At 41.7% G+C, this 20,343-nt stretch overlaps 1 protein-coding gene across 1 annotated transcript in view; it reads left to right on the top strand.

Annotated features, from left to right (window-relative positions):
- The window catches only part of FER (FER tyrosine kinase), a 294,362-nt gene that overhangs the window by 184,435 nt on the left and 89,584 nt on the right, over positions 1 to 20,343 (top strand). The window contains exons 15-16 of the mRNA XM_068247417.1: positions 7,040 to 7,096; positions 18,225 to 18,340. Of these exons, the coding sequence (XP_068103518.1) occupies positions 7,040 to 7,096; positions 18,225 to 18,340 (173 nt within the window). The remainder of the gene's footprint in view (positions 1 to 7,039; positions 7,097 to 18,224; positions 18,341 to 20,343) is intronic.

The raw sequence follows: 20,343 nt of genomic DNA, 5'->3' as shown, positions 1-20,343 counted from the left end.
AAACTCCTGATGACATCAGCAGGAGCGAGGACACGGCAAGGCAGGCGTAGTGGTTTTCAGACTTTAAAGTCTGAAATTCCAGAAGTGAACCAGAGACGGGGCCGGAGCATCGGTGAGTGGCTGCGCGGGCACAGGATGCCTGCGGGGGATCATTAGAAGCCCCAGGTAACTTCAACTCATTTTCCCCCGACCCCCTACAGTATTCCTTTAACGTTAATAAGTAGTGATGGATGCTCACGTATTGTCAACTGCTATATCTTTATTAATCTATATGTTATATCTAAAAAAAAAAAAAAGTGTTTGGGCTTAAATTTGCACTCTGGTAGGGATTCGATTGTGAGCTCCTCCGAGGGACAGTTAGTGACAATAATATATACTCTAGAACCTAGGTTCTCAACGTGTGGTACGCGTAACCCAGGGGGTACTTCTGATGGTTCCAGGGGGTACTCAGGCTTGATATACTTAACCAACACATTTAGAGTTTTAGACAATGATAAATCTTATTTAAAGAGACACTGAAGCGAAAAAAAAAATATGATATAGTGAATTGGTTGTGTACTATGAATAATTACTAGAAGATTAGCAGCAAAGAAAATATTCTCATACTTTTATTTTCAGGTATATAGTGTTTTTTCTAACATTGCATCATTCTATAATATGTGCACATTACACAACACTCAGCATTCAAAATGAGTCTTTCAGAGCAGTCTGTGAAGTAATGACCTCTCCTCTATCAGAGAAAAAGTAAATAGTCCTGGAACAGTTGAGATAATAAAAGTCAGATACCAGCCCTCTCCACGACTAACTTAGTCGGAGAGCTTAATGGCTTGTTTGCATAGAGATAACAACTGGAGTTTCTCAACTCTTCCTGTACTGGAAACAATTACACTGATGTATCTGATCTTAATGTTTTATTTCTTAGCTGTGCTACACATACAAATCATAATATCATCATTTTTTTTCACTTCAGTGTCTCTTTAAACAACACCAAATTAGTGTTTTTGCTAATTAAAAGCAATAGAAATGTTGCTAAAAATAAAAAGCTTGGAAATTGTTTAGAATTATACAATTATCATGTACTACGATTAAATATACATTTGTCAAGGGGTACTTGTGATAATGTTTACTATGTTTGGGGGTACTTGGTGAGTACTGGGCTTTAAAAGAGGTACATACCAATAAAATGTTGAGAAACACTGCTTTAGAAAACACTGTAGGAGATGTTGGTGCTATACAAATACTAAATAATAATAATTGCTCCTACCCTGTATGGCTTTCCACATACTCTGCTTGTGGTTTTTTTCTAGCACTTTCTGTTTTTTCTGGCTGTTGCAGCAGAGTGTTCAAAGAATTCAAAATACACTAGACATACCAAAACATTACTATGGATGAATATTGCAAAAATGGAACATGAAGTGAGAGTTGTATAGAGGCTGCCATATTTATTTCCTTTTACACAATACCAGTTGTCTGACAGTCAGTAGTGTCTAAATCACACACCTGAAATTAGCATGCAGCTTATCTTGTCTGTTTTTTTGTAAAACGCCTCTGATCTGCACACATGTTCAGGGTCTATGGCTAAAAGTATTAGAAGCAGAGGATCAGAAGGACTGCCAGGCAATGGGTATTGTTTACAATATTTAAAATGAAATTAATGTGTCCGTTTAGCTTCCCTTTATAAAACTTGTGTGCAATTATACATCGCACCACCCAGAGCAATGAGAGGGATGGAAGGACATCTGTATTATAATAATAATAATAATCTGTATAGTCACTTGCTTTATTGTACTAATGGTTTGTGTATACAAGTATTGGGTTAAAAGAAGCAATGTCAAAACTGCAAACCATGCAGGAAAATACTGTGAAAGGTTACTTCTATGGAAAGCAAGCAAGGCAATACGGAACTAGATGGTGCCAGAGATGCAGATATATACACACACATATATATATATATATCTGGCACCATCTAGTTCCGTATTGCTTTGCTTGCTTGCTTTCCATAGAAGTAACCTTTCACAGTATTTTCCTGCATGGTTTGCAGATTTGACATTGCTCCTTTTAACCCAATACTTGCTGTGTTCTCACTTGGTGTTTAATCCTGAGAGATGTGATCTTTGCAAGGTATAAATAGTTAGTGCAGCATTTTTAATGTTCCCACAGTACTTTCATGACTCTTTTTAAAGCCAAAGCTTTTGATCTATCCTCAGCTATAACTCGAGACTTTCAGGTCTGACTCACTAAAGCAAAATGTATGGGTTGCCTTATATGCATGTCAGACCTGAATCTCTCCCCCCCTCCACCTGCTCTTTATCTCCTCCTGCCAGTGGTGGGCAGTGTTTCACTTCTAAATGTACAGTTCTGGCCACAGTTAGTTATTTGGGGTGGGGGGGGGGCAGTACTACTAGGGGAGTGGGGGTAGCCAATATAGGCTGCAGTTGGTTTCTATGGTGGGGACAATACTAGCAACAACAAGTTATTATTAAGTGGGGGGACAGAATACACTGGCTGTATGTGGCTCTTTTGATGGCTACATCTAGCTCAAATACAAATCATTAGGTATTGATTCACTAAGCTACACTGCTCAAGCTTACTGTGGCAGCGCAAGTAACATTTTGAAAGTAGGCACACAACTGCTGTAGCATGCAATACTAACTTACTCGCGCTACCTCAAAACACTACCCCAAAACAAACAACGGCTGCTCCAATTGTCCCACTCTGGACCCTGTCAGGTCCAGTGACTTTGTAGGATGAAATCTCCACACTTTGATTAGGCTTATAGCCTGCCTGTCACTTGACAGGCACCCTATTGGGCCAAAGTGCAGGGATCTTGTCCTACAAAGTGAATCAATCCCCAAGTCAGCTAGCTTAACCCTCCTGGCGTTCTATTAAAAACCGCCAGGGGGCAGCACAGCACTTTTTTTATGTTTTAATCATGTAGCGAGCCTAGGGCTCGCTACATGATAGCCGATATCCCCCCACCCGCTCCGATCGTCTCCGGCGATCTGCAATCAGGACATCCCATTCGTGATGACGTCATCGACGTTGTGACATCATCACGAGTCCTGATCCACCCCTCAGCGCTTCCTGGCGCTGAAAGGCCAGGCTGCGCAAGGGGTCTTGGGGGGGGGGGGGGGGGGCGTCGGGTAGCAGCAAATCGCCGCGAAGCAGCGGCGATTGGTGTGCAGAGTAGCAAAAATTATGCAAATCGGCCCAGCAGGGCCTGAGAAATCCTCCTGCGCGGCTTGCCAGGAGGGTTAATGTACAAGATGTTAGTTGGTATTTCTCCTCTCTGGCTCTCAGAAAATTGCTGATGTTGCTGAAAACCAAGAGAAGCTAAAGACGTGTCTGACACTACCGCTGCTTGGCAGATCAACTGTATACAGATCACCATGGCAACAGGGATGTGAGCCCTACTGTCCCAGTTTGAAACAGTGTATGGCTCTCACGGAATTACATTTTAAAATATGTGGCTCTCTCAGTCAAAAAAGGTTCCTGACCTCTGGTCTAGATGCTGTCCATACGGATTACCAAGGGGAGGTGGAGACAGGTGCTGGCTGCAATTGAGGTACAAGAAGGGCTTAATGTCTGAACTGGAGGACGAGGAGGGATTTATGGCTGCACTTGGGGACCAGGAGAGGTTAATGGCTGCAGTGCCTTATGTTGGTGTTGACTTATCTGAGTATATACGGTAATTTTTTTTCTCTCACAAGATCATAGGTACAATTGTCCACTCTAGCCCTTGTAATATTGTGGAAATGGTACAAATTTATACAACTGAAAACTATTGTAATTATTTTGTTTCCTTTCATCCCTGAGCTTTTTTTTTTCAACAAAATATGCTTCTCGCTAGGGCCTTTTCTACAATGATGCCAGGTTGAACAGCGAGAGCAGATCTCTATCCCTATTTCTGTACATATTTAGCCTTTACTATTTGCAAGTGTCATTTACTTTTACTTGTGTGTATATTTGTTATCAACCTGTGTTAGTACTTTATGAATAATAATAATAAGGCATATATGTTTACGCTTGGCAAAATTTCTCCTTCACAAAGTAGTGTTTTACATATTTACATCTGGACATATAACTAACGCAATGCCAGAATCAGGGCCACTTTCCAAGTGCCATACAACAATTACAATTGGCCACATAACAAATTGAACAGATCCAAATCCAAAGGAGCTACTAGTATTGTGTAGCTGCCAAATGCATCTTCCCCATATAGTTTAAAGGGAACCAGAGATGAATGTTTCACACAAAATAAACATATCAGTCGATAGCTTGTAAAGAATAAATGCTCTACCTGATAATTTCTCTGTTCTGGTGTGCCTTTTTTAGTGTTATTTTATCCATTATTGCTCCAGGAAAAATCAAATATGGCCGCCGGCTCATATGCTTTCTGCTTCCGGGTTATGAGTTGTTTTGGATGTGCTGTCTAGGCTATATGAGACTAGGCTGCTATCTAGGCTATATGAGAGGCTGCTGCAGGCTTTCATCTTTGTGCTTTCATTTTGGTATGATGTGCAGCTGCCTGTAGGAAGTGTCTCTCATAGGAATGAAACTACAGTCATCATCATTATCTATGAAGAGTGCACACAGAGTGTGTGCTCTGTGTGCACAATATGATTTGTGTGGATCATATTGCAGCCACACTTGTCTGTTTCAGAGATTCTCTCTCAGCAGCAGCAGCCCCTCCAATGTCATCACAGCTCTCAGTATGCAAAGCAGGAAATTTGAGCCAGGAGGTGGCAGGCTTGGGCTTGAAAAGACTCCACAGAAGAGTGACTCAGCTATAATGATTCCAGGTCAAACCTAGACTGAGCCAGTCGGTGATTCTTATCACAGCTGCTAATAGACTAATTAAGCAGATAAGAATGAAACTAAAAGCAGCGTAGGTGTTTACTGTCATGTTCCCACTGATAAATGTAATAAAATACATGAGGGTGCTTCGTCTCTGGTTCTCTTTAAAGCCTGCTACACACTTTCAATTATGATTGGCCAATCATTGACTGATTTTACCATCTCCATGTATTATTAGGGTCAACAGATATTGAATAATATAGGCAGATTGTGTAGGTAAACTCTTATACTACGTGGAGAGGGTAAAATTGGTCAGTGATTGGCCAATCTAAATTAAAAGTGTGTTCCAGGCCTAAAGATTGGGTCACATATTCAGTTTTAATTAGCCAATCATTGGCAAATTTTACATCCATGTAGTAAGAGAGCTTACAATCTATACATAGTATTCCAAATCTGTTGACCCTCATACTACATGCACCATTATCATTGCAATCATTGCACACCTGTCACATGAACGGACTCGACTTTAAAGGAATACTATTGATTCACATATTTTTTTCAATTGACACAGGAATTGTTTGGGAAGTGCTGCCAAGTACTGGTGTATACATTTTAGTAGCAACTTCTTTGTTTACTGTTAGCAAAATACATTCAAAGTTTACTGACGCCAAAACTGACGGTTGACTGAGCCATGAGGAGAGGGGAAATTCCCCTCACACTTGATCAGTTAACTCTATGTGTAGCTCTGTGTGTGACAGAGAGAAAGCTCCCAACAGCTGCTGCTCCTGTGTCCTGTGTTTCTGACTGACGTGTCTGAAGAGAGCAGAGGAAATGTAACTAATTCTCACAGCTTTTTCATACTGTTTTTGCTTTCAGAGTTTGATATGTTTGATCTTTGCTTTCTGTAGTCTGATACGCAACTCTGGCTGTGCATTGAAGCAGACACCCCTTCTGCAATTGATTTGTCCCAATATAGCTAAATCCTACCCTCAATAAATTACAGTTTTTGCCTCTGATATTTAACATGAAAAGTAGGAAAATGTTTACACAGCTACTTAGACATTATTTGTACATTGTCATTTTAGAACACTTGGGTATCGATAGTCTTCCTTTAATTACTGGGTCTCTGTGACCTGATCCCAAATCATGTGACCATGTTTCTTGTACCCTGTTGTGCTATGTTTCTGTTTGTTACCGCTTCTTTATATTGTCTTTAACCCTATTAGTTTCCCTGCTCTGTGTAATATGTTGGTGCTTTATAAATATAATAAAAATAATACCCTTGTATCTTAGTCCTTACTCTCCACTTCTCATGTGAACACATATTCAAAATATTAAATTACCTTTTATAACCAGGGTTGTTGTTTTTTGTCGCTCTTTTTACTTTGAAGGCCTGGTGCACACCGAGCGGTTTTTGAAGTGATCCGCAAACCGCTTCCGCCTGTGAAAACTCTTGGCTAATGTATTTCAGTGGGATGGTGCACACCAGAGGTTTGAGGATTTCAGCAAACCGCAAACGTGGGTCCTGCAGCACTTTTGCGGTTTGTAGATGCCTTTCTGCCTCAATGTAAAGTATAGGAAAAGCTCAAACTGCTCTGAAAAACACTAGATTAGAGCTCTTTGCCAGGTGTTTCTGTTACAGAAGCTGTTCAGTAACAGCTTTACTGTAACAATATTTGTAATCTGCTAAACAAAAACGCTCCAAAAAACGCTAAGCATGTTTAGAAAACCTCTCTAAACATGCCTAGAATACCTCTGAAATCTGCTTCAAAAACCTCTAGCGTTTTGAGGATCTGCTAGCGGTTTTGGTGTGCACTGGGCCGAACACCCATTCATATTTTTGTACGTTTGGTTGGTTGAGAAATTTTTTGTTCATCTAAAAATTAACTGTTTAGTAATAAGTTTGAGAAGAAAGTATGTAGTATTTTTGGCACGGTTTTTTTTTTTTTAATCATTTGCAATGAAACTGACTCCAGAAAACAAAAACCATCCTCACCACCCGGATCACTGTTGACACGCTGTGTAGTGCTCGTAACTATACTATCGTGCCGCAGCCTCACTTCTGTAAAATGAAATTACAGTGATGTTGCTTTTAATATCCTGTTGTGCCAAAGTAGTTTTATGAGCTTTTTACATTGTTTTGGCTGTGTCCTAGTAATTGTAATATTCTCCACACTTTCCCACAGCTACTTCTGAATCTCTTTTTTTGGAGTGTTTTGATTTGATGATGTTATTTTTGCAGGATAAAAAATGGATTCTCAATCATGAAGATGTGACTCTAGGAGAATTACTGGGCAAAGTAAGTTTAAAGGCTTAATTCTGATTGTAAAAACTTTTCATAAGTCTGTGCTAAGCATGTTCCTTAAATAAATTACATTACCGTATGGATATAGGATTGGATTGTGTATGGTATGGATTATAGGATGTGTATAGCAGTGAACCTATTCTCTTCCTGTATTCTTTATAATATCATAAACAAAATTATTGTATCATTCTATGCATACCCCATATTCAGTATGTAGGAAAATATCCTTATTACAGCACCTGACCATGACTAAACTCATTTTTTTAGGCTCTTGACCATCACTGAATGAACATTTTTATAATAACAGTAACTAATCTCCTTAAGAAGTGAACACTGTTCCTGAATAGTGTTTGTGTTCTGAATTCTGTTGATCCAAGCCCAAATCTTTACACATGCGTACTATGGCAAGGGGTGTTAACTCACCCTTGTTGCTTCCTTTGACCCCTGCGCTTCTTTTTGTGTTCCAGCTCTCCGATACTTTCTCTGACCACCGCAAAGGTGGAAGTATCAAAGTGAGTTAACAACCCCTGTTGCGGTACGCTTGTGTAAAGATTTCTGATTGGATCGTAATAATCCAGAACAAGTTTACAAATTTGGTATAATACTCAAAATGTCACCTATGCATTAAAACATTAAGCACAGCTTAAAACAATTATCAGATTGTCTTGTAATTACTGAGCAAATGAAGTAGAGAAAGTTCTCTGCTTCACCCCTGGATACAGGAGAAGCTTTTCATATCTGTTTACTCTGCACAAACAGCTGAACAAAGTCTGATAAGAAGCTTGAACTTTAACTTGGAAAACCTATATTTTTTGCTATTTGCGTTATGTGGTGTTTTAATGTTTTAGACCAAAGATACAAATTTGAGTTTCATACCATTTTAATAGGGTTGCATCTGTCTGTAGTCATAACATATTTATGCCAAATCTTTTATCTTAAAGTTTGCATGTGTAACTTAGTAATGACTAATCCGAGTAAGGTCTATAGGGGTGGTTCAGTGAACACCAGCTCCCCGATGTAATTGCAAAACTTCTGTGAAATCAGAGGACAGGAAGTAGTGTTGATGTTGATGCCACTCACAAAGAGCAGACTTTATCTAGTCTGCTCTATCTGTGAGGCTATTTCAGTAAAAAAAACATGTTATTTCTGTATGGAAAGATCTGTTAAAACAGAATTCTGTTTCATGCAGTGTTCATACACTTCTGTCCTGGCAATTTGACACCAGGAAAATATTACTTGCTAGAGAAAATTTGCTGAGAGATTTACATACGGTAGGTTGTTTTTGCTTGGTATTAAAATCAGTTGCTTGTCTGGTGTCTGGTGCTCTCATCCTTCCGGCTTTAGTAATTTCCTGAGAAGTGACCTAAAACAAGGCTTTGGAGGCAGAACACCAGATCTAGAAGCGTTTTTTTGAGTCAGTGATTCGTTAAGTACTAAAGTCAGTGGAGCAGCATGACAGCCAGGAAATTGGCATTTTTAAAAGGTCAGGATCGGCACCCTCTGTCTTTCTCTCTGCAACATTTTCTTTTAAAATTGTACATTTTTTCGATCTACACCAACTTCCTTAAGACAGTTACAGATAAATGTATAAAGGTAATCATCACTGTGAACGCCTGTCTGTTAAAGCGGACCTGAACTCAGAAATTCCTCTCTGCTCTAAAAAATAAGCAATGGCAAAATAACCTTTAACTAGGTTGCGTTCCACGGTTTTTACCACCTTAAGTTTCCTGTCATTTTGACACTTTAGCTGTGTCGTTTTGAAACGGCAGTAACTTAAATCACTTATACCATCTTACTGATATACATAATGTACTGTGCTTTTCAGTATATTCTAGTCTAGCCTATCTTTGGGTAATGTTTTTTTTCTTTGAACTATTTTATTTCATAGTCATTTTATGGAGAAAAATTGTGCGCAAATGCAGAAAATACACTTTTTTTTTTCATTTGTCACCCTTCCTAATTTTCACATGACACGTTCCACGGTTATATAATGCATACAAATGAATTCTTTGACCCTTTCTGGTTAAAGTGATACCCCATATGCCATATTTTATTAATAGCTGAGCATGTAGCGGACCATTATCCCCAGCCTGCGTGTCTGTGGCGATTGGATGGGTTCGCTAGGGCAGCAGTTTGGGGGCCACAGTGCTGTACAGATGCATCGCTAGGCAGCGGCAGAGTGATTCATCTGTAGAGCTTTGGGGTCCCAATCATTCTGGCTAGCGATTGCATCCGATCTCTACAGACGGCAGTCATTAAAAGTTTGTAATCGGGTATAGGTATTGCAGGGGTTAGCAATGGGTTAGTAGGCTAGGGGTAACATTAAAACTTAACTGGGGCTAAAAAAAAAAAAAAAAAAAGCACTTTTTATTTTATTGGGACCAGGTCACTTTGGTTTTTTTTTTTTTTTGCACAACTTTATGAAGGATTGTTGCTATTGCTAGCAGCAATCATTCACGTTTAATAGATCATACACATGCACAAGCATGCCCGACCACATGCACAAGCAGGTGGCAATTTTTAATGCAGGATGTAGATTCTACGCCCTGAAGCCTACAGCAGCACTAATTAGGATGTAGACTTTACATCCTGGAATGTAAACTAGTTAAAAAAAAATAATTTCTTTGTTACGGCTAATACTAATCCTGCAATAAATCATCAGTGTGTCTGCTTCCTGCTTTCAGGGAAGCAGCCATAGGTAATGATAATGTGAAGCAGGATGGGGGCGTCCTTAGCTGAAAGGACATTTCTCAGCACATCCATTCTGGCTTCTGTCATGCCCCCTCCCCGGCTCCTGCATGCTTGCTTTCACGGCTGCAGAGGGTGAGAGGACATTGTGAGCATGGGCACAGCTCGGGTCCTCTCGTGCATGGCACTTGGTAGTGTGCTGTGACTCCTAGAGGTACTGCTGGGGTTGAGGGCATTTAACATTTTTTTATATCAAAATTAAAAATCTTTAAAAATAAGGAACCAGTTCAGGTAGTATGTTTATTGTTGAGGCACATCTCAGGTTCTCTTTAGATATACATTTAACTGACAAGCGTTATTTGGTTTGTTAAATGGGTTAAGCCACACTCCTTTCTTTTCAGTAGTGCAGCAATGCAGCGTCCCTATTTCCTAAGTTGACAGACCACTGCTATGGCTATAATGTTTTGCTAATGTGGAATCTCTCCCAAGGATACATAATGCAGCAGACAGAATGTGTTATCCTGAATTTCTGGGTGTATTAGAAAAAAACCTAAGCAAGATGTACTCTTTTCACACTTTACCAGAAGGCCTGACCATTAATGTACAACTTGCAGGTTCATATAGAACCTATCCCTACTTGTAGGAGCTCTGTATGGCTCTTTAATCAGGGGCGTAACTCGCAATCATTGGGCCCCCCTGCAATATTTTTGGATGGGGCCCCCCACCCCCCGCACTATCTATTCAATATGGACCCCCGTATTAGTATATCAGGAAGTGATTAACATAAGGGCATAGAGGTCAGGGTTAAGTGTAAGGGGAGAGAGAGTGTGAGAGTTAGTGAGTAAGAGAGAGAGTGTGAGTGAGAGAAAGAAAGAGAGAGTGATTAAGTGTGAGAGAGAGAGTGAGTGAGAGAGAATGAGTAAGAGAGAGTGTGAGTGAGTGAGAGAGAGAACGAGAGTGAAAGAGTGAGTGAGTGTGAGTAAGTGAGAGAGTGTGTGTGTGTGAGTGAGAGTGAGTGAGTGAGCAAGTGAGAGAGTGAGTGTGTGAGTGAGTGAGAGTGAGTAAGTGAGAGAGAGCGAGTAAGTGAGAGAGAGCGAGTAAGTGAGAGAGAGAGAAAGAGTGAGTGTGAAAGAGTGAGTGAGTGTGAAAGAGTGAGTGAGTGTGAAAGAGTGAGTGAGTGTGAAAGAGTGAGTGAGTGTGAAAGAGTGAGTGAGTGTGAGAGAGAGAGCGTAAGTGAGAATGAGTGAGTGAGAATGAGTGAGTGAGAATGAGTGAGTGAGAATGAGTGAGTGAGAATGAGTAAGTGAGAGGGAGTGAGTAAGTGAGAATGAGTGAGTGAGAGTTAGTGAGCGAGAGTTAGTGAGAGAGTGAGTAAGTGAGAGAGTAAATGAGAGAGAATAAGTAAGTGAGAATAAGTAAGTGAGAGGGAGTGAGTGAGTGTTAGTAAGTGAGAGAGAGTGAGTGAGAGATAGTGAGTAAGTAAAAGTGAGTAAGTGTGTGAGTGAGAGAAAGAGTGAATGAGAGAGTGAGTGTGTTTTTCACTGCTACTACATTACAATGTCAGTAAAATGCAGGGCACAGCAGGGATGAAGCATACCTTTGCACATGATCCCATCCCTCTGCTGAGCCTGCATGGACTGTGTTCTCCTTCCCTGTGTCACCCGACACCACAGTGCAGGAGAGATAGGCATCTTCCCAGCTCTGTCACTGAACGGAACGCTGCTCTGACAACCTGGCCCGGCATGCACACGGCCAGCATCAGAGGGCAGAGGAATAGATTCAGCAGAAGCGACCATCTCCACTGCAAGCTACTGGCAGGATCTAACTTCCTGTGAGGGAAGGGAAGTAGCAAGTGGCTCTGATGCTGACCGGGGACTGTTGGGATATGTGTTTCTGACAGGGACAGTGTTCCAGCTACGTTGCAGGCTACCTCTTTACTGCCCCTGTGTGCCGCCTGTACTCTTTGTACACTGCCTGCTCTTCTCTGCAAAGAATCGGCTTATGCAGGCAGTCAGCGTGTGCGGGCCCCTGTAAGTCTCCGGGCCCACCTGCAGTTGAGGGGCCTGCAGGGGCTATTGTTACGCCCCTGTCTTTAATTGACAAGTTTGGGGATTGCCATAAAACTGACAATGCGTAATGATCTATACAATTGTCTACTTAGCATACAATAGCCTGGTCAATGGTCGGCTAAATCCTGCTTCAAGGGTCTTTGCTGATCGCCCCCCCCCCCCCCCCCATATATATCAACAATTGGGTGTAGCTATCTTGTATACAGGTCTTCTATTGTGAACCAATTGCCTAGGCTGTTTAGCTATTATCACGTTTGTGATCAAGAACACATAAACACATAATAAATAAAAGTAGCTTTCAACCCTAAACGTAGGTATACAACAGATAAAGGGTATTGTTAAACAGCCAATCTATTCCTGTTAGCACTTGTTGTATAGGCCCCATAGGGGTCAATAGGTGTCTATACGCCTTCATAGAAGGTGGCTGGGTACACATATAAACAGTCCAAGGGGTGCATATCGTGACCATAATGTGTATGACATATAGGGTGCCACTCAACGATCGTTTCGCCCCTTAATCAGGGCGTCCTCAGGAGTATATAGTGCACATAAAGTATTTACAACATTTACAGCTTAAATCCCCCCACCAATCGACAAAAATTCCCACAGCAATAAGCCCAAGTCAGAGCTGAGTTTGTGGCCAGTTTAAATAGAGCAAGATGCCTCCGCCCCAATCATCTACTCACCCCAGGAATAGATTGGCTGTTTAACAATACAGCAGCCATATCTGTTGTATACTTACGTTTAGGTGTTGAAAACTACTATTATTTATATGTGTTCTTGATCACATATGTGATAATAGCTAAGCAGCCTATGCAATTGGTTCACAATAGGCGACCTGTATACAAAATTGATATATATGGGGGGATCAGCAAAGACCCTTGAAGCAGGATTTAGCCGACCATTGACCAGGCTGTTGTATGCTAAGTAGACATTTGTATAGATCATTACACGTTGTCAGTTTTATAGCGATCCCCAAACTTGTCAATTAAAGAGCCATACAGAGCTCCTACAGGTTCTATATAGGTTCTATATGAACCTGCAATTTGTACATGAATGGTCAGGCCTTCTGGCAAAGTGTGATAATAGTTTTACCAGTACAACCTTTGGGTAGTGAGATATGCCTGTTGTACTCTTAGTAAAGAAGCTGCATTGACACAAGTAGAGAATAGGATGTTTGCAGTGGCAATGGGAACTTTAAGTGATGAACTTAAAACCCAACTTCTGGCAGAAAAAAAAAACTGTATTATCCCTTGACTATTATTTAGTATTTATATAGCACTGTCATTTTCCGCAGCACTTCACAGAGTTTATAGTCTTGTCACCAAATGTCCAGAGGGGGGCCACAATCTAATCCCTACTTTAGTCATATGCCCTTTGTAATTTAGGGCAAACTGATGGGAATGCCAGTTAACTTATCTGTATGTTTTTGGGATGTGGGAGGAAACAGGAGTGCCCAGAGAAAACCCACACAGACATGGGGGAGAACATACAAACTCCCTGCAGCTAATGCCCTAGCTGGAATTCAAAACCCTCAAGGCAATAAATCCAGTGCTTGCAAGGTAAACATACTACCCACTACGCCACTGTGCCCATTTATTACCCAGCCCCCTCCATTCCTCTGCACCTCCATTCTAAAGTTGAGTGGCCACATCTCGTGCCATAATGCAGTAGTTGCCCACAGCAGCCAATCAGATATACCTTATTACACTTTAGATTTGTGAACGATGATGGCTGGTTGCTTAGTACTTTATTAGGTCTGCCTTACAAAGGGTGTCAGAACATGGAGAGCAACTTCTACCCCACGTTAAAGTGAACCTGAGGTGAGCGTTATATGGAGGCTGCCATATTTATTTCCTTTTAAGCAATACCAGTTGCCTCGCTGTCCTGCTGATCCTCTGCCTCTAATACTTTCAGCCATAGAACCTGAACAAACGTGCAGGGGTTTTTGACAATATTGTCAGAAGTGACCAGATTAGCTGCATGCTTGTTTCTGGTGTTATTCAGACACTACTGCAGCTAAATAGATCATCGGGGCTGCCAGGCAGCTGTTATTGTTTAAAAGGAAAAAAATATGTCAGCCTCCATATTACTCTCACCTCAGGTTCACTTTAAAACAAGCCTAAACTTAAAATTTGGGTCACATCATTGGATAAAATAGACTCTTACGGGATGAGGATTTTACATTCTGTCACCTGCTTCCAGTTTAGCTAATGCAAGCAGAATGCAGAATCCTTATTCTTTTACTTACCATTACTCCTTTCCTGATAATTCTTTTCCTGGACACTCTCCTTATTTATCTCTTGCATTTCAATCTGCAGTTATGTCTTTGGTTTTACTACTGGTCACATTGGAAGCTCCAGTATTTTTCAAATGAGCTTTTTACATTCATTATTTGGCAATAAGTCATGCTTTGGCTTGACACCCTTTTGCAAATGAAAATTGAACTGGATATGGATGACTACCAGGCATGTGTGATTTTCTGTTAAGACCGTGAATCACGCTGATCTGTAGTCACTTTTACAACTTGCTTAGATGCAGATAAAAAAGTGCCTCAGATTTATTTGTCTTCTGATTTTGTCAGAGATCATTTCATCTTTTTAATGATCTTTTCATGCAAGAGAAAGATTACATGCTAAAACATAAAGTGAAACGCACTTAAAATTTTTGTATTAAAACTAAAGTAAAGAACAGATCTTCAAAGGCTGAATACTCACCTAGCGACAAAGGAAGATGGATCCAGCGATGTCTCCCTGACAACGAGCTTTCCTGATCCAGCTTCCTGCCGCCGGACATGTGCAATGCCACATGACAGCACACGGGTGCAAATGTGACTTAAAGCAATTGAGGTACTTTGCGCAGGAGTCGGCAGGGATCTTAAATCCGATCCACCATGATGTTTGTTATTGCTGTGCGATACTAAAGGACAGTCACATGATCATCCGTCTGTACCCACGTTGTGAGAACGCAGAATGACTGCTTGTCAATCGAAAAAATCGCCGGTCGGGAAAATCGTCGGAAAAGTCGCAAGGTGGGTACAGGTCTCTACACTGAAGATCTGAAATAAATGCCTACTAATGGCTGACTTACAGACCATTGAATGATTAAATGCTTATGTGACGTGGATTATATCAGTGCTGTCTAACAGGTGGTCCACACTTGCTTGGCGCCTGTTTTTTGTGTCAGTCCCCATCCTTTAGCATGTTCATCTCTTGTTTGTGCTTATACTCCGCCCCCTTTAGGTTAAAAATCCTTATGCTTGCCATGCCCCTGCCCATGAAGTTGAACAGCGCTGAATTATATGCTCTGCTACTTTAGTGCCACAGACTTTTGACTGTATTTATAGTAAATTAACATTTTAGTAACTTATGTAGGTAAGTGGTGAACTGACAATTGCCAGATAGATGGAGCTATATAATCCAGCCAATCCGCTTTCTGGCAGAGTGAGTTCGTTGGTTGGATTTGCAAATTTTTTTAAGACTTTATATAAAAAAAACGTAATTTCAATTGCATGGGTCAAAATTCTATGGGTGCACACAAAGTATTTAAATATTTTGGGGTAAGAATGGCTCAAAGTTGTATGGGTGCACAAAAAATATTTTCGTTTTGGGAGGTATCAAATCAAGTGCGACAGTAGCGAGTGATACCTTTGGCATATTCTCTGTTGGAGAAAATAAGTGATCACTCCCAGAAATTTTAATCTAGTTGATTGGGAGAGAATTGGCTTTGGGTTAACCTTTTTGTTTTATATAAAGGTGAAAAAGTACTCTCAAAATCATTTTGAGTATTCACTTTCTTGCTGGTGGTTTCAAAATTACCTCCTAGGAGAAAACTCAGGAGAAGTCTCCTGAGAAACACTTTGTCAACAAAATGCCTTTGAAATCACCAGCAAAAAAAATACTCAAAAGAATGTTGATAGTACTCTCTCATTTACTTTTGGTACGTGACAATTGCGAAGTGCTGAAAAGTTATTTTGCATAACAATGAAAAATGATTGCCTATGAAAAAAGTCAGGAGAAAAAGTTAATTGCGTGTGGGCCATAGTTACTAAGTATTGGTGTCATTTCCGCTGAATTGCGTACATGAATTTTATGTTTGTTCAACCATTCCCTTCTTAAAGAACAACTGTTAGCCATACAATGCATTAATAAAAAAAAACCGCATAAGCAAGTAGATAATTATATGCTCTACTTAACAGATGTATTGCGATGTCCACTGTTTAATACAGATTTTACAACGTTTGTAAAATCCAGTGACTTCTGGTTCTGGTGATGGCCATCTTGGATGCCCTATGCTTACGTATTCCCCCTTGCATCCCCTCTCCTCCCCGCACTATTACAGAGCAGAGCGGGGAGTAATAAAGGCAGCGCAGACCGACTCACCTACTAATAGTTCCAAGCACTGAAGTTCCAGTGCATAATCTCTGCACTACCACCGGAGGCAGTGCAGAGAGTATAGACGGGAACTCCAGCGTGTGGAACCATAAGGAGGTGAGTCTTTGTGTGCTGGCTTTATCCGTCCCCGCTCTGCTCTGTAATAGTGCGGGGAGGAGAAGGGATGCCGAGGGGACATGCAGGGGGAGAAAGATGCGGCTGGAGCGCGGATATGGCACATTGCAGGAGGAGGGTCGAGGACAGTGTCGGGACAGCTTCTGGCCCCCCTTCCTGCACCCTAGCAGCTGGCAGTGACGAGAGTGACAGAGACTTCAGCCAAACAAGGCTGAATTTGCATGTGATGTCACTTCTCTTTTGCAGTTGCTACTCTGCGTACCACATTAGAACCAGGGGGCATGAGGAATAAAAATCAATCAGCAAAAATGTAAGATTGATTTTAGACTTTTATATTGCCTCTTTAGCATCCATTTTACTTGTAGAACAGCTACTTATAGAGAATTGATTTTAGATATTATGCCTAACAGTTACGCTTTAAATTCTTTTTCATGTAGATGTGAAACCCTAATATCTCTTCTTGGGTTCCTCAGAATTGATTTCTCCTTGCTCCTTTAGCCAGAAATAAACACTTAAAGGGATACTGTAGGGGGGGTCGGGGGAAAATGAGTTAAACTTACCCGGGGCTTCTGATGGTCCCCCGCAGGCGTCCAGTGCCTGCGTAGCCACTCACCGATGCTCCGGCCCCGCCTCCGGTTTACTTCTGGAATTTCCGACTTTAAAGTCAGAAAACCACTGCGTCTGCGTTGCCAAGTCCTCGCTCCCGCTGACATTACCAGGAGTGTACTGCTCAGGCCCAGACCATACTGGGCTTGTGCTATACACTCCTGGTGACGTCAGTGGGAGCGAGGACACGGCAATGCAGACGCAGTGGTTTTCTGACTTTAAAGTCGGAAATTCCAGAAGTAAACCGGAGGCGGGGCCGGAGCATTGGTGAGTGGCTCCGTGGGCACAGGATGTCTGCGGGGGACCATTAGAAACCCCGGGTAAGTTCAACTCATTTTCCCCCGACCCCCCTACAGTATTCCTTTAAATAACCCAACACTTTGCAGGGATTCATCTGTTACACTTGTTGGTAGTTTTGTTCATATAACTATTAAAATTGCTGACGTCATTTAAGTATTTAAGTACACTTCTGAGGAGTATTTAATATAAAATTGTTGGCGTCATCATTATTATTAGATTTTTGGGAATTTATATAGCACCAACATATTATGCAGCGCTGTACAAGGTTACAGACAATGATAATGGGGGAACAGACAACACAGTACAGGTAATAAGCAACAAGACACACAGTGTCAGATCATACACTAGAGTAGAAGTCTCAATTAATACAAGTTCACATTATTGTGTTACACAATCAAGTATGATACACAAGGAGGGAGGGTCTTGCCAAAGGCTAACAATCTAGAGGGAGAGAGTGGAGAGACGAAAGGAAGACTGCTGGGTCGAGAGGTTCTTGGCAGAGAGAGTTAGGGCAGCGTTGAGGTGGGTAGGCGTTCTTGAAGAGGTGAGTTTTGAGGGCTTGTTTGAAGGTGTTGAAGGAGGGGGCAAGCCTGATGGGTAGTGGTAGAAAGTTCCACAGGATGGGGTCAGCTCTAGTGAAGTCCTGTAGCTGTGCATAGGACTGCGAGATGCATGGGGTGGCTAGAAAGTCATTAGAGGAGCAAAGTGGGCGGCCAGGTGTGTATCTGCTGACCAGGTCTGAGATATAGGTTGGGCAGGAGTTGTGTATAGATTTCTAGGCCAGACATAGCAGCTGTCTTACCAATAACATATGCAGGCTTGGCTTTAGTTTTATTCTTTACTGTTTTTTCCTATCTCACTGTGCCGGACTATTATTTCTGCTGTAAAACAGGCTCTTTGTTTTTTCTTGAGCATACTTCCTAATTTGGCTGTAACGTTAATCTTCTGTAGGGCAATTTTGGTGAAGTTTACAAAGGAACATTAAAAGATAAAACACCAGTTGCTGTGAAAACATGTAAAGAAGACCTTCCTCAGGAACTGAAGATTAAATTCTTATCTGAAGCTAGGTGAGTTCACTGCATGTTGGGGAATATGGCAAATAATGGTGAGATCACAAAAAAACAGAGTTAAGGCCCATACACACGTCGTGTCGTTCAGTCGTTCGCCCGCTAAATCGGGCGTGTGTACAGACTGTCGTTAGCTTGATAAGAGTGAGTTTGAGCGATCCGCCCGCCGGATCGCTCAAACTCACTCTTATCAAGCGAACGACAGTCTGTACACACGCCCGATTTAGCAGGCGAACGACTGAACGACGGGACGTTCAAACGACCCGTCGTTCACGGAAATCCGACGTGTGTATGGGCCTTGACACTGAAGCGAAAAAATTAAACTTATGATATAATCGAATTGTATGTGTAGTACGGGTAATTAATAGGACATTAGTAGCAAAAAGAGGTCATGTTTTTATTTGCAGGCATATAGCTTTTTTTCATAGCATTGCAACATTCTATCATTTTTGCAATTTACAAACCACACTGTATTTTATACTATGAAACAGAGCAGAGCGAATGGCCCTTTAAACTTCCCTGCAGTGAAAAACTTTTCAGAATCTCCCTGTAGCCGACTAAACTGGTCAGAGAGCGCAGAGCAGCTCTTTTGCATAGATAACAAGTGAAGTTTCTTAACTCTCCCAGTACTAGAAACAATATGAGACTCTGTTCTTTGCTACTAACGTTCTATTTCTAAGCTCTACTACACATACAAATCTTATTTCATAAGTTTATTTTCACTTCAGAGATTCTCTTAAATAGAGTGCCAGTGACAAACGTTGCATTGTTGGTGTGCATTATAGCTATTGCTGAGCAAGAGGCTGTCCTGTTTCCATAAGCATCTCTTAATTAATTATCTTCTCGCTTTCACAGTGTGGGCTGAATTAAGACCGTTATTTATTGCATGTGCTGTAGACAAATCTGACAGAATGCTTCATGATGTAATTGGGATGCATATTAATGATCCTCTGGACATTGCGGCTCTTTTGAAAACCATTTTTTAAGGAAAAATAATAATGATGCTGCCTGCGCTCCCCTGTAGTCACTAGAAAACGAGGAACTAGTTTAGTCATTTATCATGACAAATTCAGCTTACTTTGCAAGCTGTAAAAGCGTCCAAAATAATAATCATTGCAAAATGTTTTGGTTTTTTTTTAGACTTCTTGGCAGTCTTATCCTGTGAATTAAATTTCAGTAAAAAGGTGCACCTTCATGCCACTGCCAGTCTGGGAGGGAGAGCTATTGTTGGTATTTTATCATTTTATCATTAATAACAATACAATATTAAGGATTTCACAACTGAGGGGTTTTACCCCTGAAACACCAGCGCGATTTTTCCCTTTCAGCGCTGCTTCCATTCCAGTATTGATATACTATGATTGGTTATTGGGGACTGGAGAGTCCCCATAACCAATCATTGTACTGCAGAGCCGGGGTGTGTGCGCGCGTGGGCCACGGGGGCGCGCCATCGCGCGCTGCACGTTTGGTTACCTTACATTGTTTTGAATGAAGACGGCTTCTGTTTGGCCACGGTGTGGCCTTTCCTGCAGATTTATGGGTGAACTTCCCTGCAGACATATTTGTGTATGTGGAGGGACCCCCCATCTGTAGAGTTCTCCTTTAGGTGTGTTTGATGTTGCGGATGCACTAGAGCGAACGTGGTGGCTACTATGGCAACCAGGACGCTCTGGTTGACGTCAGCGACGTGGGAGGATGGCACTCTGATCTGCGCTGTGCGGCACCACGCACGGGCAAGTCGCATCTAGCGTCCTTTGGTTGCTGAGCGACTGGCCCGCCCGCATTGACGTGGGGAGCCTCTGCCCCTACCCGGCGAGCGCTGATTGGAGACTCTCCGCGCTTGGCCTTCTGGGATAGTGGTTGCCATGGAGACCATACACGGGAGGCTCACGAGACCGGAGTAACGGTCAGAGCGGGTGTTCCTGCTGCTACGGCGGATGCCTGAGCTCCAATCAATTCAAAGGTGGGCTGAGTGACAGGGGCATGTGTGAACTTTTGTAGGA

This window comes from Hyperolius riggenbachi, chromosome 1, assembly GCF_040937935.1.
Source record: "Hyperolius riggenbachi isolate aHypRig1 chromosome 1, aHypRig1.pri, whole genome shotgun sequence".
In the NCBI taxonomy this organism is placed as follows: domain Eukaryota; kingdom Metazoa; phylum Chordata; class Amphibia; order Anura; family Hyperoliidae; genus Hyperolius; species Hyperolius riggenbachi.
The sequence above is the reverse complement of the archived record's forward strand: the minus strand, read 5'-3'. Positions and strand labels throughout refer to the sequence as shown.